At 39.1% G+C, this 26,895-nt stretch overlaps 1 protein-coding gene across 1 annotated transcript in view; it reads left to right on the top strand.

The window, feature by feature from the left end:
* LOC103389473 (dystrophin) overlaps positions 1-26,895 on the top strand; it is a 159,323-nt gene that overhangs the window by 60,384 nt on the left and 72,044 nt on the right. Inside the window, 20 exon segments of the mRNA XM_025062208.1 lie at positions 1,964-2,160; positions 5,274-5,402; positions 6,832-6,927; positions 7,326-7,424; positions 8,393-8,574; positions 10,386-10,536; positions 12,053-12,172; positions 14,522-14,623; positions 14,947-15,054; positions 15,177-15,356; positions 16,036-16,202; positions 17,140-17,263; positions 18,723-18,801; positions 20,228-20,340; positions 20,955-21,083; positions 21,922-22,114; positions 23,602-23,747; positions 25,894-25,994; positions 26,213-26,324; positions 26,423-26,536. Of these exon segments, the coding sequence (XP_024917976.1) occupies positions 1,964-2,160; positions 5,274-5,402; positions 6,832-6,927; positions 7,326-7,424; positions 8,393-8,574; positions 10,386-10,536; positions 12,053-12,172; positions 14,522-14,623; positions 14,947-15,054; positions 15,177-15,356; positions 16,036-16,202; positions 17,140-17,263; positions 18,723-18,801; positions 20,228-20,340; positions 20,955-21,083; positions 21,922-22,114; positions 23,602-23,747; positions 25,894-25,994; positions 26,213-26,324; positions 26,423-26,536 (2,642 nt within the window).

The raw sequence follows: 26,895 nt of genomic DNA, 5'->3' as shown, positions 1-26,895 counted from the left end.
AAGCTGCAGCACTGTTTTCTGACTGGGAGTCTGGAGCTGGTTACTTTAGCCTGGAGCTAAGTTCATTCAGAAGTTCAAGGTTTTATTATTGTGCGCAGCAGCTGCTAATTTTATTTGGTCTGGTGATTTTCTGTGACTTAGCGAAACACCGATGCCACACAATCACTTATCTGGACACACTTAATGAAGGCAGCAGTGGACAGAGCTGAGAAGGCAGAGCAGCCTCCAACCACACAGTGATGTAGACGTAGGGATGGGACTTGTGTGTTTGTGTGTGTGTGTAGAATGGAGAGGTGAGGGCGGCGTGGAGTGCAGTGGAAACTCCATCCCCTATGGACCTGTTTAGGCTGTATGCAAACTGAAACGTGTTGTTGGAGGGGAGTAGGAAAACGTTATGTTTTTGACTGGGTACTCAAAGCTCAAGATGGTGAAATCAGTCCAACAGGCTGAAAATCATTAGAGCCAGACACAGTCTTCTTTACCAGTTTCTGTGATGTCACACTGACATGTCAGTGCTGGGGGTTTGTGGCAGGAGGGATTGTGTGTCTCTGGTGTCACTGAAATGTCCAGAAATGTCTTTGCTGTGCTGATGTTTTGCTTCCCTGATGCTGCAGGACAGGTCAATTTGGCTCTTGATAATCGTGCGTCGTAAAGGCTGCATCCCACGGCCTCAGGAGCCTGCGAACATCTCCTGTCAGCCGTGGCTTTTGGTTAGCACGAACTGTGATTGTAATTGAAGTCTCCTGCTATAATGAAGCCTCCATTGGGCTGGCTGTCTGTTGAGCAGTAATAGCCTGGGGGAGTTCATGGAGTGCCTCCCTCCTATCACCGGTGTTAGCGGTGGGAGAGATGTAAACAGCAATGGGCAGTAAATTTCCTCAGTAGATGGGTCAGCACTGAATAATGATACACTCTGTGAGCCAATGAACAACAGTGTTTGTGCATCACAGTAGTATTGTGACGCCAAGTTAGCTTATCTTAACACACACCCATATGTATAGCATGTTAGCCCTACTAGCTGGATGACAAAATGAAAGATAGCAGCTAACTTAGTTTAGGTGTGCAAAAACAGTTAGCAGTTGTTTTTATGGAGCTTCATCAGGATGTGAAAGATTTTAGACTTTAGTATAATCATGAAAATGGTTCTCTGTTGTTATTTAAGCTAGCTTGGAGCTGCAGTTCGATTTCTATTCCAAGTTGTTTTTGGCAGTTAGTTTTGGATGTCATTACTGGGTTACATTTCAGCAAATGACCAATGGGTTTGTCTAATTATTTTCTTGCTTGTTCAACTGCACTGTGGTCCTTTGGTATAATACAATACTAAACAAAACAAAAACAAGAAGTAAAGACTCTCAGTTTATAGATTGATAATAACCATCAAAATCTATTGTAGAATCTCTGGCTTGTTTGCTTTTTTTTTCAACAGTACATTTGAGCTAGCGTGACCAAGTAGCATACAGCATTATTCAGAGCCCAATTTGCCCAACACAGAACTAATCTGTAGTGCCTGTGTAGCCTGTGGTAGGGTTACATTCTACATGCCTAAGGCTAATAGTGACAAAGTTGTCAAACTACATAGACATTTTAACATAATACTGGGGAAAATCTTGGCTGGTCAAATACAAAGACATGTTTTCAGGTTTGTACCCTTACAGAGTATCTTCTACGCTTGATTTCGGAGGCTTATTTTCTGAGCCCACCTAGCAGACTAGAGCATTGTTAACATACTGACATATGGGTGGAACCTGAGTGAAGTTATCCCTCATCAGTCAGTCAGTTCTCCAGTCTTACATTGAGGATGAAATTGTGGTGGTTTGGTGTCTTAAAATAGGACAGGCTTTTTTCCGTATTATAAATGTGGATAAATGACTACTACGCTGTAGGCCGTCTCACCCATCTCTAGGGTGAGAACAGCTTTACGTTGTTGTGGATAAAAACAGAAGCATGTTCCTCTGTTCCTCAGATGTGGCGGTGCCTCACCCCGACAAGAAGAGCATCATCTTGTACGTTACGTCGCTCTTCAGGGTGCTTCCACAGGTTGTCTCCATGGAGGCCATCCAGGAGGTGGAGACGCTGCCACGGGGGACAACGTCAGCTGCTACACGGACAACAACGGAGGAGCACTACCAGATCCAGACCCAGCAGCGCTTCTCTCAGCAGGTAAAGATGCTTAGACAGAGACACAAAAACGTGGAGTCACAGAGAAGAAAACAGGAAGCGGATTAGCAGAAACAGCATGGTTCACCGTGTGTTACATGATAGGAGGCTTTGCATGGAGTTATGGCTTCAACCGCTGCGTCAGGTGGTATTAGAGATACCTGAGAAACAAACCGTCAGCTCTGTAGAGCTTATACTAATTGATTCTTATGTCATCTAAAATGATTTAAAACCTCAGAGTTTTAAAATTCCATCATTTATTTAACTTTAGTTGCACTCTTTTAGCCATTTAGCATGGTTTGCATACGTTAGGCTCTGAGGCCAAAATATTATAAATATACTTACATTTTTCTTAGACCTTTAAAGATTTTTGGACATGTTAGATATGTTTTTTTTATGTGATGGTGTATTTGCTCTTTTGCGCTCATATTTACCTCATATACAAATATGTTTTTTTTATTTTATGAACTTGATCTTACACTGGGGGAATCGTTGTGTTAACAGCCCCAGGACTCCCTGCTTTAAATGCAGCTATGCTAACTGCTACACTATGGAACCACCAATATATACTTTACTATTTGGCTGTATACTTTTGTTTTATACGTGCAAACATTAAGTTAATGGCTCGTAAAGTTAGTTCATTGTATTCTCCAAGAGCTGAACTGTGGAGGAGCTAAGGTTACAGTACTGACTAAAATACTGTTGAAAGTATAGACAGTATTTTAGTGATAAATGTAGTCATCTCATTGATTTGAAACCCCAGGTTCTCTTATTCCAGATGCCAGTACAAACGCCTCAACTAATTTTCACTGTCCCTCCAACTATAACTTTATGGTCTTCTGTTACCACCGCTAAAACCCCCACTGGATTAGAATTGTAGTACCATGTAGTACCATTATTACCTTTTTAGGATCTAGTGCTACCTGAGTAGATTTCAGTTTTCAGTCCCTGACCCTCACTTAAAAATGAGACATCCATCCAGCGTCAGTATAATAACCATCAATATGTCCACTTATCCACTCATCGGACCATTTCATAGATACACCACCATTTATAGCTAACAGATGTTTCTCTACAGAATTACTGATCCAAGCAATTCCCCCAAGTCCAGCCAGTCTTCAGAAGAGATGAAAGCAATTTCAAGGCAAAAGCATATCTCATTCTTGGAGTCTGAAGCTGAAATTAGTGAGCGTAGGAATAAAACCTGACAGCTGAATTGACACCATGAACTCTGAATAGTGCTGCAGTAAAAACTGACTTTATATAACAACACTGCAGGTCCTTCAAGTGGAGCTAGAATGAAGTCTGCGGATGACCTGGGTCAAACCTCATGGTCCAGTGTCTGCAGAGAGCCCTGGAAGCCTCTGCATCTGTCTACACAGTAGTCCCATTCATCATTAGTCCATTAGTTTGATGGCAGTATCGTCACTTTACTCCAGTGTTATTGAACTTTTGTGTTGGGATAGTTCAAAAATCTGATAGTCAAGCACATAAATAGGATTTTAACCTACTTAAACCCTACTATTTAAATATTTATATGTATGTATTGAGTGCATTCTAAATGTGTTTGTTTCACTCTTATCTTAAATTATCTGGTCATATATTCAAAATAAAGAAAAAGTGATATATTTATTTCAGAAACAGAAATAATTATTTAATGTAGCTACAAATTTGTTGAAAGATTTCTCCCAAATGTTGGAGCTACAGCCCACAGTAACATCTGCCTTGATCTTGTGCTGCTGCCATTGTGCTTTTGTCTTCATGTACGTTTGCTTCCTTGTCTCTGTCTGAAGTCAAACTAATATGAAAAGGAAAAACATCTGAATAACAATTGTTTGTACATCTATTAGGTGCATTCCAAAATGTTTCTACAAGAAAATGAAACATATTGAACGTTGAAAGTTACAGTTTACTTCTTGTATTACAAAAGCGTTTTATAAATTAAAATAATCCACCAGTCAGGACGCATCTCACCAGTTTTGCAGCTGATCATTTTGCACATGCGTTCTGAGAACAGTAAAAAGAAGCTCACACTCACAAGCTGAAGCTAATTTGTTGTTAGCTTGAAAGTTCTTTACAGTGAGCCAAATCTCCAAGCTTGCTCAGTGTAATATGAGTAACAGTAAGGATAACCATGAGGGAGACGCTGCAAAGTCATTCAGAATGACAACTTAATCCAACACCGTCATCCAGCTGAACATGCCCAGTGACCGAGTCAGCACTTTTTTTTTCTTCTACAGACCTTGTGCAAGAACCTGTCAAAGTTGGCAGAGAGCGTGGTAGATGAGATGAGTCTGTCAGGTGACACAGCAAGATGCTTTCATTTATCAAAAAAAAAAAATGCCATTAATGTTCAAGGAATATCACCTTCCCCAGTTCACGTTGGCAGTGAAAGACCTCGCTCCTTACAAACTGCACATTTCTTGAAAAAGTCAAGTAATTACTGAATAAAAACATAAACCTCAGTTAAGACAGACAGAAGTGTAGCACAAATAGCTATAAAGGGGACCAAACAATAGCTGTAATTTTAATGCTGTAATTCTGCTTTACACTTGCCCCAAATGTAGAAAGATTTGCTCAAATAAAACCTAATGTCCAATCAATAACTTTAAACAAAATAAGAACTGAACAATTACGTAAATGTTTTATTGTAGAAAAGTGAGAAAACATGGGATAAATTAACCTAAAAATAAATAATTGAACATTATTATAAAAAGTTTAATTAAAGAAGGACTCACTGTTAATGTGTTGGTCTAACACAGTCACAGTGGTATGTTGTAGCATTGTAGCCACATCTTATTACTGATGGATATCTCATCAGTTAAACCAGGTCGTAAACCCAGGCAAAGATTTACTCATGTTTGTGGGACAAATTGAAAGTTACCAAAACATTTACCTTTAACTTTTTGCCCTCATTTGGACTTTAAAGGTTTTTCTTTTTGGTCACTGCATCTATTTACTTTGTGCTTCTTGTGTCTCGTGTGATTTGGCTGTGCATGTCTTCTTTGGGCCTCTTTCTTTGTCTCATATTTGGCCTCTTTCCTGTCCTCCCCTGCCAACCCTGCCCCCCTTCTCCTCTGTCTCCGCCTCTCCCGCTTCTCTGTCCTGTCTCTCAGATCACAGTGAGTGTGGCTCAGGGCCGGGTGTGCAGCCCCTCCTCTCAGCCTCGCTATAAAAGCTATGCCTACACCCAGGCTGCCTATGTCAAGTCGCCTGAGCAAAAGAGGAGGCGTTTTACTGATCAGGTCCGTGTCTTGCTAACACTTCCAGGGCTGGCGCCCCCCTGTGCTCGCTCTGTCTGCGCAAATGTTGCTTTTGTCGGCTGTTGTTTGAAACTGATGGAAAATATGTCTAACATTGCATTTGTCTCTGATAATTGTTCTGTTCATTTACATTACACTGCCTGTTTAACCAGGGTCCAAAATCATTGACAAAACTGTATTGTGTATTTGATTTTGACAGTAGAGATTGATGGACGCTATGACTGTCTCTGTAGAGAGAAAGTTTACTTCTGCATAATGTTTCACCATGGGCTAAATTTTATGAAAAAGACTGAGACTTGGCTAAAAGTTGACAAAATCTACCCAATAATAGTGACTTATTATTTTGTTGGATAAAATTATGGCAAATATTGTAAGAAAAAATGCCAAGAAGACAGATGAGAAGAGAGACTAAAATATAAAACAGCTTCACATTTATATTAGCATAGTAGCATAACATACGGTCTATTTCATAGTGCAAGAAAACCACTAAATAAAAAGCCTTAAGTGGTTTTAATTGAGCCCAGAAAATTAGTTAGCTAAATGCTAACCTTTTAAAGAAGGAGTGCTGTTATCATCTTGAGTTTTTAATCACTCAAACTTTGAAGAACCCATTTAAGAGATCCAACTTATTTTTCAGCTTTCTTCTGGCAGTGACAAATTTAAATTTCACTTATATTTATATATTTGCCATGTGTTTTGACTGACCAGAATGCCAGAGGAGAGCTGAGAATCTTGTAGGAATGTCATAAATTGAATAAGGACATTTCTAAGGGAAATGAAGTGAAACTAAATTACTGTAAAAGTGTCACAGGAGAACTTTGGGCTTATTTGAATCTTCACATCCTCCAGTGTGACACTCCACGGCAGAAGTATAGCACTCTTGATCAGAAGAGACATTTATTTAATTTGCTGAGCCTTAATAAATGACTTTGACCAACAGACAACATTAGATAGTGGGAGAGTTGCACTGACTGAGGCTAGAGAGTGAGAACTCACAGCACAGGCCTTGTTTCTTTCTGGACCTTATTACCAGAGTGAAGAATGGAGTGAAAGAGGAGCAAAGAGATGAGATAAAGGGAGAGAAGTTATTAGTGTCCAGATTAGCAGGAGGCACACAAAGGCATATATGGAGAGGGAGGGAGGGAGGGAGTGACAGAGGGAGAATCGAAAACAAAGCAAAGTTGTTAATGTTGTGCAAAGGCTGGAACTGCTTGTCAGCACTGTAAATGGCTAACACCAGCGGGCCCCTCCCAAACCTATTCTATCTTCTCTGTCCTTCTATCTATCAGCACTCCTCCTTTTTTTCCTGGTTCAACTCCTTTACTTCCTTTGCCGACTGTCCTTTTTTTTTTCCACTCCTACTAACGCTCTCCTCTGTCGATCCCCATCTCCGCCATCCACCACTTCATAGTTCCTCACCCCCAGCCAGGAGGAGCTGCAGCGGGGCCTGAGTCCTCTCCCTCCAGGATCGACCAGTCTGGAAAGCTATCAGGCTGCACTGGAGGAGGTAAGGAACAGCTCCTCCACAGTATGTCTACATTTGAAACAAGGCTGGAGCTACCTGTATTTTCAAGCATATCATTTGTCTAAGTGTGGTGCTGCTGTAAGTGGTTGCATTATGTAATAATCATAGTGTATATTATATTAAATATATTAAAGTTAGTTAATCAGTCAAGAATTCTATTTATAATTCTGATGGTCATTCATGTTAAACTGTTTCTTGATATCATACACTGTGAACTACACACTCACGTTTGGGTTACCCACAGTGCAGTTCAGCAGAGCTATCCTAAAATATTGAGCTTTGATCAGGGTGAATGTTCCTCCAGTCCTGGTCAGTGCTACCTGCTACCACAGGTTTGGACCTGAGACTTTGTTAATGGTGATTGATCATTGAACATACAGGTGCTGACCTGGCTGCTGACAGCTGAAGATGGGCTCCAGGCTCAGCCTCCCGTCTCCAGTCATGTGGAGGAGGTGAAGGAGCAGTTCCATACTCATGAGGTGAGAGAGATGCAGGAGTGAGCTATAACTGCATGACTTACAATGAGTCAATTACTGTATATCAGCCATGTCCACGGTCTGGTCAAGACTCCTGCACTTTACACAGCTTTAGGCCACTTCTTTCATTCTTTTCTAACTTGAAACACCCTCTGACCTTCATTTCTACTTAATCTCTGGGTTCAACCACTGCTCATGTTGCTAACCAGCTTTGAGCTGTTTCTGGTACCTGGGTTTGGGCCTTTTGTGGACTAACTTCTGTGGTATTATTACTCACATCAGTTTTTCACCAGCGATGCTGATGTTTAAACCAATCTGATGGCCTTCAGGAAATTGACACTGACTCTTTACCCACGGTGAATTATAAATATGTTAGCATCTAATCAGTCAGAAATATTGTAGCATCCCTCGGCACAAAATGTTGATACTGCCAAGTGCTTTTGACTAAAGTGTTTATTCATTTAACTCATACATTTGAATTGAATTTGATTGAATTTGTGTGTATTCAAGGAAAGTATGAGCTGAAAGACTCTTGAGTAATGTTTTCATGAATAATGTTTCCATGGCAAAAAAGAGGAAATAATGTGTCCCTAGTCTTTAGGAACTCAGTGTGTTAGTCTACAACAGCAGGTAACAGGTTTCACTAAAGACTGACCAGAGTCACCAGTAAAGTCATTTTTCCTGATCCACTGTTGCCTTTATCACTGAGTTCAATTGTCATATTACAATACAGTGGATTGTAGTATGACATTTGAACTGCTTTGCTATGTAAACATACTAAATAAAGCAGCAAAGACCAGTGGCTGTTGTGTCCTCCAAGCAAAAAATACTGACTCTCTTTATGGACTACAGTGTGGAAGAGAAGTACACACTTCAGTGAGAGTTGGAAGTACTGCAAAGAGTACTTCCCATTGTGGGGGAAATCAATCAAATGGGAGTTATTCAGAAATAAATGTCAAATGTTTCACCAGGGCTACATGGTGGAGCTGACTACCCACCAGGGCCGTGTTGGGCGGGTCCTGAGGGCTGGAGCTGCCCTGCTGTCAGAGGGTAACCTGAGCGAGGAGGAGGACTCGGAGGTCAGGGAGCAGATGAATCTCCTGAATTCCCGGTGGGAGCACCTGAGAGTGGCTAGCATGGAGAGACAGAGCAGGTACCTCAGTTCCACAGGGAACCTGTTTTCTCTTTCTCTGATTCTTCAGAACAGAATTAGTTCTTTACAAAACACAATGGATTTTACACAACAAAGCAGATGTGTAAGGTTGTACAATTCACTGTTTTGACAGATTTGTAAAAAAAAATTTAAGTTATTTGTAAAAAAAAAGTTGTTTGGTAAATTATAGCAAAAACACATGAGACCAAACATATTTCAAACTTGGCCCATAACATAGGAAAGAGTTGTAAGAAGTAATAGGATAACCAAAACATGAGCTGAGGTAACTCAGTCGAGATGTAAAAACATAAGCCAGAATTTACTAGTTTCTATTTTGCAAACAGAAGAAAAACATAGGTAGTAACTTGTAATGAACTAAAATGGTTTGCTATTGGTCAAAATTAAATAAAAACATTAGAACATAAAGTATAATCAACAAAATCTCAGCCAAATGTCAGTGAGATATGGTTAACAGTAGCCACACATTTAGTTGCTAAATAGGTAAATTAGCTAAAAGATAGAAAAAAGATAAACCAGAAATACAGTGGGCGGAAAAAACACATTCTAAAGAAGTTTGCTAAGCTAAATTAGCCACCCAAAAATAAACAAGACTGTTTTAAATAAGTTATAAATGAAAGTTTACATTATAAATTTTAGCTAAATTCTAGATTATTCCAATAATAAACAAGTTCATGTTTGTGTTTATCTTTTTATCAGCCAGAAATTCCAGGTACTATTTGAGTGTTGTGACCCTCTTGTTTGCTTTAGTTTAGTCAAAAATACACAAAGAATTCATTATAATGGTGAGGATATACTGATGAAATAAAATAACATAAAAGTAAGTTTCTCCCCCGATCGTGTGCCAAGAACTATTTATTTTAGGAAAGAATGAATGAGCTGAGTGCTGCACTTGGCCCACGGGCTGGACACTTTAAACAATAACATGTGTCACCAGTGTTAGATGAAAGCTTCTACTCTGCTGCCAGTGTGAGCTGTTATCTGCCAAATTTGGTCTAAACATTTAAGTGGGAATAAAGCAAATCAATGTTGGATGTGTTTAAGCTTTGAAACTGCTCCCCAAACTCAACCCAGGTCCAAAGTTAAATGATGGGGTTGGCTTTTGGCGCACCCAGGCGTAAGAGCTGTAATCAAAATGGCAGCTAATGCGACTTATTGCACACATTAGTCTCCACAGAGAACCTGGCTGGACATGATTAACACCTCCAGTAGGATGAGCAGTTAATGTTTATGAGCCAGTAATAAACCTGAGAGTTGGCTACAGCCATTCACCTGATTAGCTTAGGGTTCCAGAGGTGAGTGTTGTACCAAACAATGTGTTTACTGCTCTTTCTGCTTCTCTGAGGTTTGGAAATAAACACCAGCAGGGCGGAAAAACAAAGGCAGAAATGGTGCCCCGTGAGGGTCCTTATAAAGTACCACAGACTCACATGTTTGTTTACTGATCAGTTCCCTATTCTGTTTTATCCAGAGTGTGGTTGATCACCTGAACTGTCTGTCTTCTGACATCTGGGTTAGATACGTTTGCACCTTTACTGGCCCAGTTTATCCAGTTGTTTGTCACTTAGTGGCCCACATCTGTGACCCATATTTGATGACCAAGATGTCAGCTACAAATCTGAACAACAGCTAGACTTCCTTTGTCCTAAACTGTGTCCAAAGTCTCTCTGACCCATCATAAAGTCACCAGAGAACCCACATTTAGAATATCAGATATGGGCAACTCGTTAAAGGGTTAGTTTTACAAAGTTTGTTAGTGACTGACAGTTTAGTGAAATGTTCCCTGGTCACAGACTCCATGAAGTCCTGATGGACCTACAGAACCAGCAGCTACAGCAGCTCAGTGATTGGTTGGATGGGACAGAGGCACGGATCAAAAGGATGGCAGCTCAACCTCTGGGTCCTGATCTGGAAGACATCAAACATCAAGTGGAGGAGCACAAGGTGAGAATGGACTTGTCCCAAACATGTAGTGTGTCCTGGACCAGACACAGTCAGTGATACTCTGATGATAATGATCTAATGTGATGATCTACTTTGTAGTCATCTTTGTTCTTCTGTGGAAGAGGTTGTTCCTACGTTCTGTTTGAACACCTGAATGTCACGTCTTGTTTTAGTAGTGCTTTAATTGGTTCTATGATAATGAAAGATTATTTGAAATGAAGGGAGAGGACGTTGACATTATATGGCTATAAACATTGGTTAGTAGAACTACTGTATGTTAATCCATGTAAGGCAGAGGTCCGAACCCCGGTTTTCTCCATCTGTTCCATTTGGCAGATGTAAAGCCCAATTTCTGAAATGCATCCCGTTAACTGGGCTCTTTAAAAAAAATCCTGATTTCAGTCGACGCCTCTGTCAGAATTGATTCAAAACAACAAGTCCGCAGCAGCCCGGCTTCATGCTAAACAACAATTAGCCAACTTTACTGCATAGAAGCTGTTGTAATTCAATTCACAGAGCACTTAAGCAGTTCACTGAGTTCAATTTGAGACTGTGGATGAGTGGAGTGGGTTGACTATAAATTCACTTATGTTTGTGCCGTGGCAATTTCTCCTCCTTTGAAAGAAAAAGGTTGAGCTCAGATTGGTTTAATTACCAGCAGTCATATCGCTGTAGAGTCAGCTCATTTACACCCCATATATTACAGCGAGGAGCCGGCCGAAGAAAATATCATATTCACTTTGAAGGGTTCAGCGGCAGACCACAATAATATAAGCTCTACACTCACCAATACATTGACTTAATTTTGGGCTGTGTCCTATATTATCGCCATTCTTTGAGGAGCATTTTTACAAATGTAGTTTCAGGAGCAGGGTTAGAGCGTTTACTTTTTCTAAATATAAAGTTTGAATGACTTCTACAGGACTTTACTGTTGGACTGGCCTTCTGATTCAGCAAAAGTTATGGTGAAATAAACTCGCGAAATGACACAGTCCATCTCACCTGTAGTGGTACAGCATGAGTTGTTGGCATTTAGTAGCCTACTTGGACAGAGACATTATCTGCTGTCCAAAATATTTGCAGGTTTGCAGACGCACTTCAAATATGTCAAGCATGGTGGACAAATTTGCCTGGCTACGGTTAGGACCTACTCAGATCATTGTTTGTGTGTAATATTATGAACACTAGTGAAATAAATGGCCCATTTATAGCAGTAAATTAGAGAATATACAGTAAGTCCCTAATATCTGTTTTCATCTAATCAGGAAGTGAAAATGTCCATCTACATTCAGGACTTGAACCTCTGTTTGAATTGACCCCTGTGGACCACTCAAACACTTGTCCAAAATGGTAGTGATCAACATCTGGTTTGATGTAATGATGATGCCAGAGGGCATACGTGGGAATTCTTCACTTCTGTTTTTTAGTTTTTAATTGGATGAAACCACAAAAAAAGAGTTATTGCTAATGTGTATCTCGCAGTTCAATACTTAGTTCTGGTTTGTGTGTGTTGCAGATGCTGCAGGAGGACCTGGAGCAGGAGCAGGTTAGGGTAAATTCTCTGACCCACATGGTGGTGGTGGTGGACGAGAGCAGTGGAGACTGTGCCACTGCTGCCTTGGAAAGCAAACTTCAGGTAATTCAGTCTGACTCTTTCATCTGGTATACAAGTAAATCTCTAAACAAGAACACATTTGTCTTCACCTCTTTGGAAAATCATTACTGTATGTATATTATCCTCTGTTCAACTTTTTGAAAAAAAAAGATACACCTTTAAATGTTTGGTGGTTTAATTGTCTCCTGCAAGAAATGGTAGAAATGATGAGCCTGTTGGCCAACAGCAGCACCACATACTAGCCTCTGGTCAGGGGGTCAGGGGGTCAGGGTTAGCTTTTCTAGACGTAGCTGGTTAATAACATGAGAGGCAGTCTACTTTGGTTATTGTAAAACTCAAATATACCTGTAGAACTTGCAAAGACAAAATCATATAGTTACGTCATGTGCTGGCCTTGTGCTCTCTCTCTCTCTCTCTCTCTTTTCTTTTCTCTCTCTCTCTGTCTCCCTTTATCTAAATCTTTTTCCTTTTTTTCTTTTGCTAACTCACTCAGAAACCTCAGGAAGGAAGAGATTGTCTGATAGTGCAGTCATTAGACCAAAGCTTGGAGTTGATAATTGTTTGTTTGTGTGTGTGCAGCTCTCAGCGGACTCTGATACTTTAGTTAGGGATCCACACATACACATGTGCGTGCCCATAGTCTTCTGAATGTCTGGTGTTAGCATCTTAGCATTCATCTGACAAAACATTCTGTTTTTACACACATTTCTAGTTGAAAAACCTTATTAAGAACATACTGGTACAGTTCTACAGTTCACAAAGACATTTATCCTCTGTATTAAAAACGTAACTTGTCATTCAGCTCCGCTCCACTCCGTCTTTTAGCTGACTACATGTCCACCTGCACCTACGTACTTCTTTCCTCTTTTACCAGTTTGAGGACGTTCAGTTCTGACCTTTTAACAATGAGATGCTTTTAAAGCTGTGACCCCTGCTGACCGCAGTGGTTGTGCTTAAATACAACTTTATAAAAACCATGAAAATCTTACCAGGATAATGGAACTTTATTTGAAGTTGAAGTTAGAGAGTTCAGTTTGCACTGACTAACCGTTGTTCACTCCTGACACTCCAATGTGTTTCTTAGGTTTATTCAGACTACGGAAAAACTATTTTGAATGTTTTACAATCTAAATGTGATTACATTACATCTTATTGACAGAATGTGTTCAAATCTAGTACTTTAGCTCAGTGCGGTTGAAGTATCACAGGAGGGACATTCTGCCGTTGGGTGTTTTTATATAATTAAATTAGTCCCCATGACAAAAGAACCGTGTTTCTGTAAACCAGTTTCTCCAAATGGGGAAATAAATGTTGTCATGCTGTTAAAGTCAGTCTTTGTGTACTTCTTATACTGAGGACAAAGGTCAGAGGGGCGGTGGGTTAAGTGAAGTCATATTTTCTGAAAACGTAGGAGCCTAGAGATGGAGTTTCAACTCCTGAGGAGAATAGATATTAGACAAATATAATAAAGACACTATGGACACCAGGAGAATACATTATTCATTGACACTCAGCCATTAAGATGCAGAACTCACATCGACAATGCTGTGTGCATTTATTAATCCCATTTAATGCTACAAGTCTGATGCACCTCCTCATTTGACTTCACTTGTATCAACAGGGGGATTACAGTGGCTCTGTTTCCTGCTGGGCACTTTATTGCTGAACAGCAGATCAGAGAGATAAATAGATGAAGGGGAACATGATGAGCTGGAGAATAAAAAAAAAAAAACTGTAAAGAGAAGGTGTATTCTGGGGTTTTCCCATGCTGCTTTACTGTGGATTGATTAATTACAGTCCATTCATCCTTGGACGAACACACTGCGCTCTCCTTTCCTCCACATCTGTCTCTGCACTCTAAGTGTTCCTTGACTCACCGTCCTATTTCTTCATCGCCCTCTCTGCTCTGACACCCTGACACTATAATGAAGACAGGCTCATCATATCTTCTTTTTCTTTGTCAATTTGCTAGAATGGAAGCGTTTTCAACCTGGAGCCAGACAATTTAAATAGACACTATAATTCAGACGTACTTATTCTTACCTCGGGATAGCTAATGGTTTCTGGACAGACACCTTGGGGAACGGACATTCAAATGAAATTGAATTTTTAAAAAATCACATTTTTGTCTTTTGCTGTTTGAAGTTACTTGAAGGGAACATAACAACATAAACTATAAAGTAAAAATAGCTGACAGAGTTTAAAGACTATTTTGAAATTTTGAAACCATTATCCCCTAAGGAAAATGAATGGAAATCTAGTGAACAAAATTATCCTTGTGGAATTTTTTTGGGGTTACGTATATTATATATTATAATCTACGTATGTGTGTGTGTGTGTGTGTGTGTGTGTGTGTGTGTGTGTATGCAGGTGCTTGGTGATCGCTGGGCAGCCATCTGTAAATGGACTGAGGAACATTGGATTCTGCTCCAGGAGATTTTACTGAAATGGCAGCACTTCACCAATGAGCAGGTATGACTGTGGGAGATCAGAGTGTAGACAGATGTCTCTATTACAGGTTGTTGGTTTAGAGATGACATCAGCTCAGAGAACTCCACAGGATTAAATCAATCAGGTCAATCAGCAGGGCGTTGCTGTTTAAAGACGTAAAATATATCCCTGCACTGTTTGTAGAAATTAAGTGATTATGATTTTCCCCTAATTTAATTCAATTTTTTTTTTGTTTTATTTAATGACATCTAATGTGCAGCTCTGGCACTGAGCCAGGCTTTCTCATTTATTTGAGCCAAGTGCATAATCCTGCCTTCATCTGCTGTTATCTTCTACTCTGGCAGTGTTTGTTTGACTCCTGGCTGACTCAGAAGGAGGAACTGGTGAATTCTATTAAAACATCCAACCTCAAAGATCAGGCAGAAATGGTGGCTTGCCTGCGCCGTCTAACTGTAAGGATTTAAAAAAAAAAAAAAAAAAAAGTCTTTTAGGTTTGACCTTCCTTTAGAGCCAAGTGAATAAATTTGACCCCAAATCTACTACCACACATGAATGTTCTGATGGGTTTTTTCAGACGATAAAGACAGAGCTGGAAGTAAAGCGCCCCACCATGGACAGACTGTGCTCCATGAGTCAAGACCTTCTGTCCAGTGTCAGAAACAAGGAGGTGGCCAGTAAACTGGAGGCCAGGCTGGAAAACTTTGCCAAGCGCTGGGACCGACTGGTGCAGAGTCTGGAGCTGAGCAGCACACAGGTAAAACCAAACACTGTTAATCCCAGCAGGTAAAGAATTTGGGGCTTTTAAATGGGAGCTATTTATATTACTCCTCTAAAATGTTTGGTCAGATTTCATTGTTATGTCTATTGTAGTTCTGGCTTCTATTTATTTATATAAAATAGCTGAAAGCTATTTCTGTGCTACGTTTGAGCTTATTTGTAGCTTGGTTTAACTTTTAGCTTTTAGTATATGTTTGTTGTTCCTTACCAAAGATTGTGTAATAATTGGTATATTGTTGACTAACTCAGTGAAATTTTAACTATAAATTTACCCAAGGTTTTTAGTACCTATGTTTTCAATACATTCTTAGCAATCATTGAACTTTTTTGTAACTATTGTTGCAATCCTTTAATTCTACAGCTATATTGTTGACTTCATTATTTATATGCATGTTTATCATTATAAATGATTTAGTAAATTTATCTTTTACCTTTTATAACACTCACATCTGAACTGTTCTGTGAATGATTGACAGTTGGTGGTTTTAGAGCCTGGTTTTCCAATGCCTTGAATGTCCAGCTTAGAAAATGTTTTTGTGCATTTTTAATTTCATTGGAATTAGAACAATTTTTTTAAATAACATAATATTTAACTACTGGCTTGTGCAGCATATTGCAATTAATTTTCAAATATTTTGTTTCCTGTCTGTGTTCAGCTGTCTTCAGCCATCAGCACAGCCCAGCAGTCTGAACAAATCCACACTGTCACCTCTACCGTCACCAAGGTGACGAGAGATAAGGTGTCGGCCATCCGTCAAACTAGAGAGTCTCCTCCACCACAGAAGAAGAGACAGGTGGTGGGTGACTCTGAACTGAGGAAAAGGTGGGTGTGCATTAGTGCAGATCAAAACTATGCTAATAGCCATAACTACATACATCTGCCTTTCCTAAGATAACCAATGAATGTGACTAACTGTTGGGTATTTTATGTTTATTAAGTTTTTTTTTTTATTTAAAACAATTTAAACCAATATTTTCTCTAGGTTTATCGGATTTCTAACCTTTTTTGCTGTAAATATTCAGTTTCATGCACCCGTTTTTTCTATCCTATCTAAGCAGGTAGGTGACAAAGTTCCATTTGCTAATGGTGTTCACATAGATGTAGACGAAACCCATAGCCATGTTAGATTAATACAATTCTAGAATCTCTGCTGCTGGCAGAGTTGTAGTAAAGCTTATTCTGAGCCAAAATGTCTTATGTAGACATATAAAGTAGTTTATAGTTCAATCTGTTTTCTTTTCAAATAAAAAAAAATATGTAGCTGCAGTTACGGTGTGACTAAAAAATTCAGCACAGTGTTTACTAATTGTAGCACTTAAATGTAAGTGTAGTTAAAAACTGTGTACTTTTGCTGCAAGTTGGTACCGGAACAGTTGTGTTTGATAACTGTCTGTATGTATACTGTATTTTGTGAAGGATCAAGCATATATACAGTGTACATATATATATATATATATATATATAAATATATATATATATACACACACACACATATATACACTGTATATATAGATTGTGAAACACTGCACTGGAGAACTAATTTTGACTAATTGAAGGACCTAATGTCAGTCAGGAACCATTTTATTCATCTGCCAACAACCTCACCATGTCCACTCTATCTTCTAATTTTATGGGCAAATCATTTAAAATTCCTCCTCAAATGGCTTCAACCGAACTCTTCCTCTCACATTTACTAGCCTGAACCTGTCCTGTGAAACTGTCAGATAAGACTAACAGTTCTGAGTTTCTCCTTCCTCAGGTTTGACGTAGATTTCACTGAGGTTCACAGCTATATGACACGTGGTGAGGCCATCCTTCAGAGTCCAGAATTTTCCGTGTCACGAAAGGACGGCAGCATCCAGGAGCTGTACGACAAAGTTCAGGTACCAAACCCCACTGTGTGCACATGTGTACAGCATAATCTCCTGAGCTATGTATTGCAGAAATAACAAGGCATGAGTTTGAAATCAGTTTTAGGACAGGAGAGTTTTAGCTTGTGATGCAGCAGTGATCCTGCTGCATCTATAAGGACAGGGAGAGTAATCAAGGTTATGCACCTGGAGGTTTAAAGATTTACATCAGGGTTTTAAAGTGTATTTGGATGAGTTACATATTAGTATTGAGTGCTAAACCCTCCCCCTCCTCCCTCTGTATTACTAACCCTAAAAATGTCATTAAAACATCGGCGCGATCTGAAACGCACAAAAAGGCTCTCTTTTTTTCTCTCACAAGACTTAACAAGACCATGTAAAGACACACCACTCAGACAGCAACTGTGTTGACACTGTGGATTATCTGGCCAGTCACAATCAGTAAGATTCACGAATAGGTATTTGAAAATCAGAAATTGCATCATAACACATAATGAGCCCATAAAACTTAGTTTTAGTGAAGGATTCAGTAACATAAACTAAAACCCAAAGCTTTAATGTCGAGACAGAGATTGCATGAAAATGTCTTAGTGGCACAGATTAGCCAGGGTAAGTGGAAGAAGGCCTGCTGTTTTCACGTGACATGAATGTACTGTATGTAGGGCTAAATCATTCAGCTAACCGAAAGATACTTTTCTTGACTATTTGTTAAATATTTAAAGCTTTTCCAATGGTGATTAAGTTCCATTTGATCTAAACTGATTTGGTTTTTAGGGTGCCTTTCTTCAGGTGAAACAATTGTATTCTTGAATCTGATTTATCAAAAGTTGGTTGTGGATTAAACACAGTTAATCACGATCAACATGTTTATTGCTGGAAGAGAAAGACAAATAACAGCAGATAAACAAGATGGTATTCTAGGCTTGAGGTGTTTTGGTGAAATCAAAACTCATTCCCACTTTGTGTGTTAATGATAATGTGTATTGACTCTGTTGTAAGAAACATTAAACTGATTGACATTTATATCATTGGTTATGCAGTATGCATTTTAAAGTATTGGGTTTTTTTAACGTATAATTAAATTCACTGATGAAGTTTCACAGTTAATGCATTCATTTTACCAGCCTTAATTTTTCATTGTTTTTAATGTTTTTGTCTAATCTTTTCTTGAGTGACTCTAATAAAAAGTAACATTGGCAAAGTCTGAAAGTTAATCATGGCTAAACTTTAGGAATGTTTAACAACGTTTGGACAAAAAGCATATTTTTAAAGTATTTTGTCCACATTTCCTAACTTTTCTCTTGTGCGATGAATGAAGATGAATACTTAAGGTGTTGAGAAAATATTTGAGAATTTTATTGTCTAGACTCTGACTAATTTAATTGATTAAAAAATTGAAAATGCAAATCTTAGGCTCAGCATCTGTGTCTGATCTTGTCCTTCCCTGTTCTTCCATCACTCTGTGCGACAGGCGATAGAAAGAGAGCGTCCAGAGAAGTACAGAAAGCTCCAGGAGGCAACACGCACAGCACAGACACTGGTCGAACAAGGTAACGTGCACACGGAGACACATACACACATGCACATACTGTCTGTCCCCATGGCAACGCCTCCACCTGGCCCACCCTTGTCTCCATGGAAACAATGATAAAAAAGAAGAAGACAGACCAAGAGAGTCTCCTCTCTCCTTTCCTCTGTCCTTGTGTGATTGTTAGCGCAAACATAATACAAAAATGTAGCCTGACTGCTTTCATTCCGCAGTCTTCAACTAATGTGCATGTGCATATGTGTCTGTTGGTTCACTGGTGTCTCCTCTAAGAAAAAAAATCCTCCTGGTTTTGATAGCTTTTAAATCTACTTCAGGTTTTTTTTAATTTAAACAGGATTATTGGAAAACCAAACATATGTTGTAATATCAAAAACAGAACTTTGAAAATTAGATTAACTCCAGTCCAAACGTATGGCACACACCAACGTGTAGCTGTGTTTGAAGAGTACTATATAAAAAAGAAAAAAAGCAAGAATAGCAGACATGTACCCTATCAGTTATAATTTGGAAATAAATAAAGGTTAAGTACAAATATAGGAAAACAAACATACAAATTGTTCCAAGACATTGACAGCAGAGAATTGAAGTTGGTTTAGGAATAGCTACGTCAGCTACGGTTTTAGTGGTATTTTTATATAATAATAATTTGAAAATATTGGATGAATCAAAAAAGATAAAAGTGAAACAAGACTAAGCTAAAAATCCCTCAAATGGTTTATTCGTTTTTCCCGAATAAAAAAGGAGTACAGTACATCTAACAGGATATGCTGATCCTGTCGTTCCTGAGTTGTGGAGAAAATCACTGACAAAAGCCATCTGAGCCCAGGTAACACTTAGCTCTGGAGTTAGAAGAAACCCTTGAGCTGAGGCAGCGAGTGTTTAATGAGCAGACACTGAGGTTAGCCATCCTCAGGTCCACAGACATCCTACCTGACACCTTAGTGAAGCTGTCCAGAAAAAATGGTTAATTTTGACTACACTGGAAACAATGTCAGTCTTGGCCACAGCTAGGCCAGGCTAGGCTAGGCTAGGCTAATAACTGTTCATAACATCTGCCTCTGTATCCAATCAGTGTGCTCTTTGTGTTCATCACTTCTGTGTCTTTCCTGTTGCTGCCAGGTTTAGATTCAGTTTTAGAGTTTATCTGTCAACAGATGTCTTGACAAAACTATAGTAGCTTCAAAGTGTTAGCGCTTTAACACAGTAGCTCTATGCTGGGAGAAAAAATGACACAAAATAGAAACGTTTCTCATGATATAAGTTAAACAATCTTCAAATTTAAAAGAGACATTATGTACAGTAGTTTGGCAAGACGATCCCAAAAGATCTGACCAGTATTAAATAAAACTAAACAAACATCATTATGGCCGTGTCCTTGAAAGCCATGTTTTGAATCTGTGTGTGTGTGTGTGTGTTGACCTCTTCAGAGGGAAGTCGTGCTGATGACATCGCTCAGGCAGCTGAGCAGCTGAACCAGCGATGGGTGGGATTCTGTGCTCTGTTGGCAGACAGACTGTCGTGGCTGGCGTACCAGACTAAGGTACACACACTCAGACATGGTATACAGTACACAAGCAGATGTAGTAGGGTACACACAAATGGATTTTTTTTAGAGGAAGGAAGAAAGGAAGGAAAGTGAACTTGTCCTTGTGACATTGTGACACACATCACTGCACATGAAGACATTTGACCTCTGCATTTAACCCATCACTGAAGTGAACAGTGGGCAGTGTGTGGGGGCAGTGCCACGAGCACTTCCGGACCCAAGTCCACTTCCTTAACCACTGAGCCACCACTGGCACCAGTTGGCATTCTAGACAGAAGTATATTAACAAAACAAAGCAGGTTAAAGTCAATCTCTAGAGTGATGGAGGACTCAGGGTAGGGTAAAAAAACTTCTAATACTATCATATATTATATAAAAATACATTTTCAAATAGACAGAAAGAACTTTGCTTTTGTTTGTTTTGATTGACATTTGGCCAACAGTCTGATTATCAAATGTACTGCTGGACAAAGTTTTATTTTGATAATTTACTAGTGAAATGTTGAATAAATCTGAAAATTTTGTTTGTGAACAGCATTTAAAACAACTGTGTTCTGTATTCTCACCTTGTGTGTGTGTGTGTGTGTGTGTGTGTGTGCCATCTACAGGTGCTGGCGTTCTACAGCCTGTATGAACAGTGTGAGCAGGCTGTGGAAGGCAGTGAGAACTGGCTGAAGGTCCAGGCTCCACCAGCATCTGAACCAGAACCACTTAAAGTCCAGTTGGACAGATGCCAGGTGGGGAAGTCAGACGGAGAAATCATTTGACCTCATGACACTTATTTATGCTCTTCTACCATATTATTAGTTGTTGTTTTTTGAGTGCCTCTGTTCATTTAGTTAGAATGTTTCATCCATGAAGGCTACACTCATTTTTTACATTTATTTTTCTCTTTACATGCATCTCTTTTTACAGCCATTTTCTGTGAGTATTTCTTTTGATCATTTTGTCATATGGTGAGGCTAAGAAAGTCAAAGTCAAGTTTTTTTTTGGTGGGTTCCGACAACTCTTTAGGCCTGGGTCTGATAATAAAGAAAAATGAGCCATCTTCTTGACTTGGACCCAATCAGACTGAACTTTAATCAAACTCAATTACAACTACTCTGGGATAGCTTTACACTTTAAACCTACATCTGAAGTTTTTTAAGCCATCTCAAACTCCAAAAAGGAAACAGAAAGCTAGTTTCCCGTTGACCTTGTTTAATCACATAAGCATTAATTGCAAGTGTGTTTCTTTCCTCCTCTGTAGACAGTACAAAGTTGAAGGGAAATAGTTTCAAAGCTGCGGTAACATTTTTGCTGAGCTGGTTCAATTTCCTGCTTGGCTTCCCATTCATTAAGAGTTGAAAATACATTTCTGTAGTACATTTCAGTAAAATAGAAGTTACGCGTCAAATGGAGTGGAACTTCAATTGTGAACACAATCCTTTTCTTAAGATAAGTTTTTATTAGACAAGTTCTTGCTGGGCATGTTAAAGAGCTGTGTGCATCATTTTTTTTTCCTCATAACACTTTATCTCTCCTCCTCCCTCCTGCCTTTTCATCCTTATTATTACTCCATCATTCTGTTTTCAGGAGGAGATCGCTCGTCTGGAATCTCTGCAGCCTCAGGTAGACCTGCTGGAGAAGCAGCTGAAAGAGCTGAAGGATGAGAAGGAAGGGGAGGAGGATGCTTCGGCTTTCCTGGATGCCAACATCAGCGCCTTTAAAGAGCGTTACCAACAAGTGCTGGATGATCTGAGAGCCAGAGAGAGGCAACTACGTCTAGGTGAGAGGGCACAGACGATGGTTTTATCTGAATTCTCCATTGAATTTCTTATGATGGGAGTCTTAACGGTCCTATAAAAAGTGTAGTTAACTTTATTTTATATTTAATGTGTGTGAAAAAAACAAATGAACTTCTTTGGCCCACACAACTTTAAAGTATTTTGCAATTCCCAGAAATGGCATAAAGTTGACTAAACGACTAAATAAATGACTGAAGCTGGATAGATAAGAGTCACAAAAAATATCAATAAAATAGCTGAGTTATTGGCCCAATATAGCAATAGCAATAAAATAGCTGAGTTATTGGCCCAAAATAGATATAAAATGCAAGCAAAAAGACTGCTGCAGTTAATATTGTAAATGGCTTTAGCCAGAAATCTCAGACAGACGAGACATACAGTAATAGATGGTCGAAGGTTGGATGAAGAACGTCAGAGATACTCAGGTTGGTTATTGAGGTTGCTGAACATAAGTGAAGAGGATCAGTAAAGGTTATGTATCAGTACATGTCTGATAAAAGCAGTCGGCCCCACTTCATACTGTGATGACTTGTATTTGAAGTCTTATTTTAGACTTGGCTTTATTCCTTAAAACTCAGCAGATTGTGAATATTTAAGATTAAAGGGAGAACAGAACAGTTAAGACAGGAACAAGGTAGGAAAAAAAAATCAATAAAAGATGAGGAGTGACAAGGAGGAAAGGTAGAAATAATAGAGGACCAGGATGAGGATGCCTGTGAAAAAGGATATACAGATAAAGAAGTGACAGAGAGAGAGGAGACGTGTAGAGCCGTGTGTAAAACCCAGTAGGAGAGGACTGCTAAAAACTGAAAAAGGTAGACAAAAGGAAGCAAAGAAGAAAATAACAAGGCAAGGACTGACAAAGACAAGGAAAAGAGTAGAAGGCAGTGTGGGAGGCAGGACTACAGCAAAGGGCTGTGTGGAAGGGAGAATACAGGGGAGAAAAGAGCAGGTTAGGAGTCAAGTGAAATGAAAGGAAAAACAGAGGCAGATGAATGTGGACAGGTTAAGGAAGGATGAACTCGCCATCAAAATCTCCCTCGCACAACTGGGTTTCCCTCACACAGGGAAGAGGGAAATACATATATTCAAATGAGCGTGTCAGCTTTTTTGCCAACAGGATTATAAGGGTTATTTAAATGTGAATTTTTCTTTCTTTCTTTTTTTGTACATTTTTGTCTTTTTTCCTGTGTCAGGATTATAAGGGTTATTTAAATGGGAATTTTTCTTTCTTTCTTTTTTTTGTACATTTTTGTCTTTTTTCCTGCCTATGGAGTCAGATTTGTGTCAAACTGTGTAAAACTGTGTTTAGTGAAGAGGTTCAGAGGCCAAGGTGATTTGATCCATGGATTTGCTCAGCTTAATGGTAGTTTTTAAAAGTGGATCCTAGACAAAGTCTGCTGCAGAAGACAGAGGCTAAGTGGGATGTAAAATAGAAGTACAATTTATCTCCCTGTCCCTCTGACAGTTTTGGAAAGTTTGCCACCGGCTCGGTACCGGGAAACCATCTCAGCTCTCTTGGCTTGGCTTCAGCAGTGTGAGGCCAAACTTTCCATACCATCTACGGCCGTAACAGAGTATCCTGTGATGGAGCAGCGACTGAAGGATGTTCAGGTAAACACAGAAAGAAACACCAAGAGATAAAAGCAAACTCACCTCACTGTATGTTCACTCATTATGTATTTCTAGTCTCACAAGCCCATTTTAATTTGACTAAATCTTGTTCAGTTGTCTGGATCAGGGGTTAAGATGTCCCTCCTTATTAATGAACAAACCTGTCGCCATCATTTGTTTATTTAGTTTACAGGACAAAATCAGGGCTGATTGGACATTTGTCCCTGTCAGATTGTTAAATCTTGTTTTATTAGTTGACTAATTTTGTTATTGTGGGTTTTATTCATTGTGTGCATCTTGATGATGGCTTCTAGTTTTTTTATAACCTTGGTGAAACCATTGTTCTCAAAATTATTAATCATTTCACAGTGCCTCCAAATCCTTTTGACAGTTGTGTCAGTCGGCTTGTCAGTCATACTGCCCTGTGCTGTGAGGCTGGTCTGATGCAACACTGGTGTCTAACTAAAGTTCAACCCTCCACACACTAGACATGTGCAGTAAGAATGTATTTTAAGATCATAAGTGAGTAGATGGTAGAATTATTACATATTAGTAAATAAACAGTGTCATTGTATGTCAAACTTCAGGTCTTTTTTTTCTTAGGCATCATTTGACATGTGGGCCATCCTCCCTCTTCAAATCAGTGCTAAAAGATGAATAACGAAATATAAGTACGCTTAAAAGTAGCTGCAAAAAGGTTACTAAAGGTCAGCTTGATGATGATGATAATGATGACGATATGATGACTTAAAGTTTAGGACAATAAGCATGGGCTAAAAGTTGTTCAACAAAAAATTTATTAAAATTGAAAGATAATAAAAAATACTGAAATCATGTCTGAGGTATGAGGACTGGCAGAGAAGTATGTGAAGGTGGTATAAACCTGTGTGAAAACAGTGGAACAGTGGGGTGTGAAGTTGGAGACACAAAGGTGTGAAGGTATATAGGTATATATAAACCCAGAAAATCCATCCATCCATCCATCCATCTCCAACTAGGTATATATAAACCCAGAAAATATTCATTTTAAATTTTAAAATGTGAACAAGTTTAACCATGATTAGCTAAAACATTAGCAAGAGAGAAGATATGCAGTGTGTGAGGTGTGGTGCCTTGACCGTGGTTTGCAATTGGGTGCTGTGTTGACACACACCTGTGAATCCGATGCTCACTATAAACACACTCGTTTGTGCTTGTGAATCAGAGCTGTGTTATTGGACGGTGTTTCCTCTCTGAGTGTCTCCAACCCAGAGGAGCAGCAGAGAGCGTCCTTTAAAGCCTGCTGCCTTGGCAGCTTGGCATCACTTTTGTCGATATAACTTTAGTACCTGTAGTAAAAACTGATTACAGTGTTATACAGCCCAACAGGCTTGTAGAGCCAAAGCCATTTCTGAGTTTTATGGCTATTTGTAAATAGAGTTAAGCAGCAGTGTTGTGAGTAAAATAGCCAGTTGTGCAAAGTAAATCCACGTGGAGAGAAGAATTCCCCTGATCTCCTGTTATTCCTTACCTCCTCGGTTGTGACACCTACCATCTTCATGTCCAAAGCACCAACACCATTAGATTGTTTCTCTTTTCTCCATCAGGACTCTCAAATAAAATATCACATTTGTAACACTCCTTCTTTGCATAAAGCTGAAATATTTTGACTACTCAGTCAAGATTTTTGGCCGTAGCCTAGCATTTTTCCATATCCAATCTGTTACCACAGTAGTATAATTACAGTTTCAAGTGCCCACCTAGCTCCTGATAATTAGCACTTTTTTTACTCTTTGTCAATACACCAGCTCATTAACGTATTTCTTAGAACACTCTATACTCAATAGCATATTTTCATGTCTGTTTTTATCACCAGAACCTGCCCCATATCCTTTCCAGCAAAATCTATACTAGCCAGGCAATACAAATCCCTCTCTCTTTTTCAGTCCAATTTATTTATCTCTGTGGAATCCAGCTATTCCTTTGTTGTGCGAAGTATTTTCTCGGACTAGCTCCTTTTGTTTTTTCACTTTAGGTTTTTTAAAACATAAGAGAACAATTAAATTGTTGCACAGAAAATGTCAAAATAATTAATAGAATACAAAGTTAGCCTACATATGGAAGGACATATCTTATCTTTCATTTTCCATTGTTTCCTATCCCACAGGTGCTGCAGGTTTCACTGAATGAACATCAGGAGGAGGTAGACTACCTGAACTCAGCTGTGGAGCAGGTCTTTCAGAAAGCTCCTCCAGACATCAGCCAAAAGTATGAAGTATGAAAGGCACTCCAATGACGGAATGCTTAAATCAGCGTTAGACACAAACTCATGGTCTTCTTTCCCAAATGCTACTGCTACTGTTTGTAGCTAGTTTTTTGCTAACATTCATCAACTTTGCCCAATTTTAATTTAATTAGGAGTAAATCCTTTAAGATTTATATGTCTGTTTTTTTGGCTTTTATTGGTAGTTATTTGTCTGTTGTAGGTATCGCACAGAGATAGACTCCATTATGGCTCGGTGGAGACGACTTGGTGCCACACTAACAGAAAGTGCCCAAAGACTCCAGGAGCTGATGGCAAAACTCCTGCAGTTCGAGGTGAGAGTGTTGACAGTTTAAGTTTGTCATTGGAGTCCTTGAGTATATTGAGTATATTTTCACAACTTTTATACGATTTCCATGTTAATCTGTTTCAGAATGATGTTAAGACTTTGAAGAAGTGGATGGCAGATGTGGACATCTTCTTAAATGAAGAATGGCCAGCTTTAGGAGACTCAGAAGCTCTGGAGAAGCAGCTGGAACAATGCACGGTAGGAAAACCTTTTATCCAGGTAGTGATCCTAATTCTTAAGTACTGAACAAAATGATTCTAATCCCATGGCCTTTTTTGACCCGTGACTTCTTTCTTCAAATTAGAATCAGGGCCGACCATCAGATAGAAATAAAAAACAGTGGCAATAATAGACTTGGGTAACATTATAAAATGGTTGGTTGCTTTTAACAGTATATTTTATTTTGTTTTGTTTACCTAAATATACATATCACAACCTAAATATACATATACACAAGTCTTAAAATGATACTCACTATTATTTATTGTGTATAAGTATATATACTCCAACCAGCCAAACATATTGCCTAATTTTGCCAAAAGTCTGGAAAGTTAAAA

Source organism: Cynoglossus semilaevis, chromosome 14, assembly GCF_000523025.1.
Source record: "Cynoglossus semilaevis isolate Cse_v1.0 chromosome 14, Cse_v1.0, whole genome shotgun sequence".
In the NCBI taxonomy this organism is placed as follows: domain Eukaryota; kingdom Metazoa; phylum Chordata; class Actinopteri; order Pleuronectiformes; family Cynoglossidae; genus Cynoglossus; species Cynoglossus semilaevis.
The sequence above is the reverse complement of the archived record's forward strand: the minus strand, read 5'-3'. Positions and strand labels throughout refer to the sequence as shown.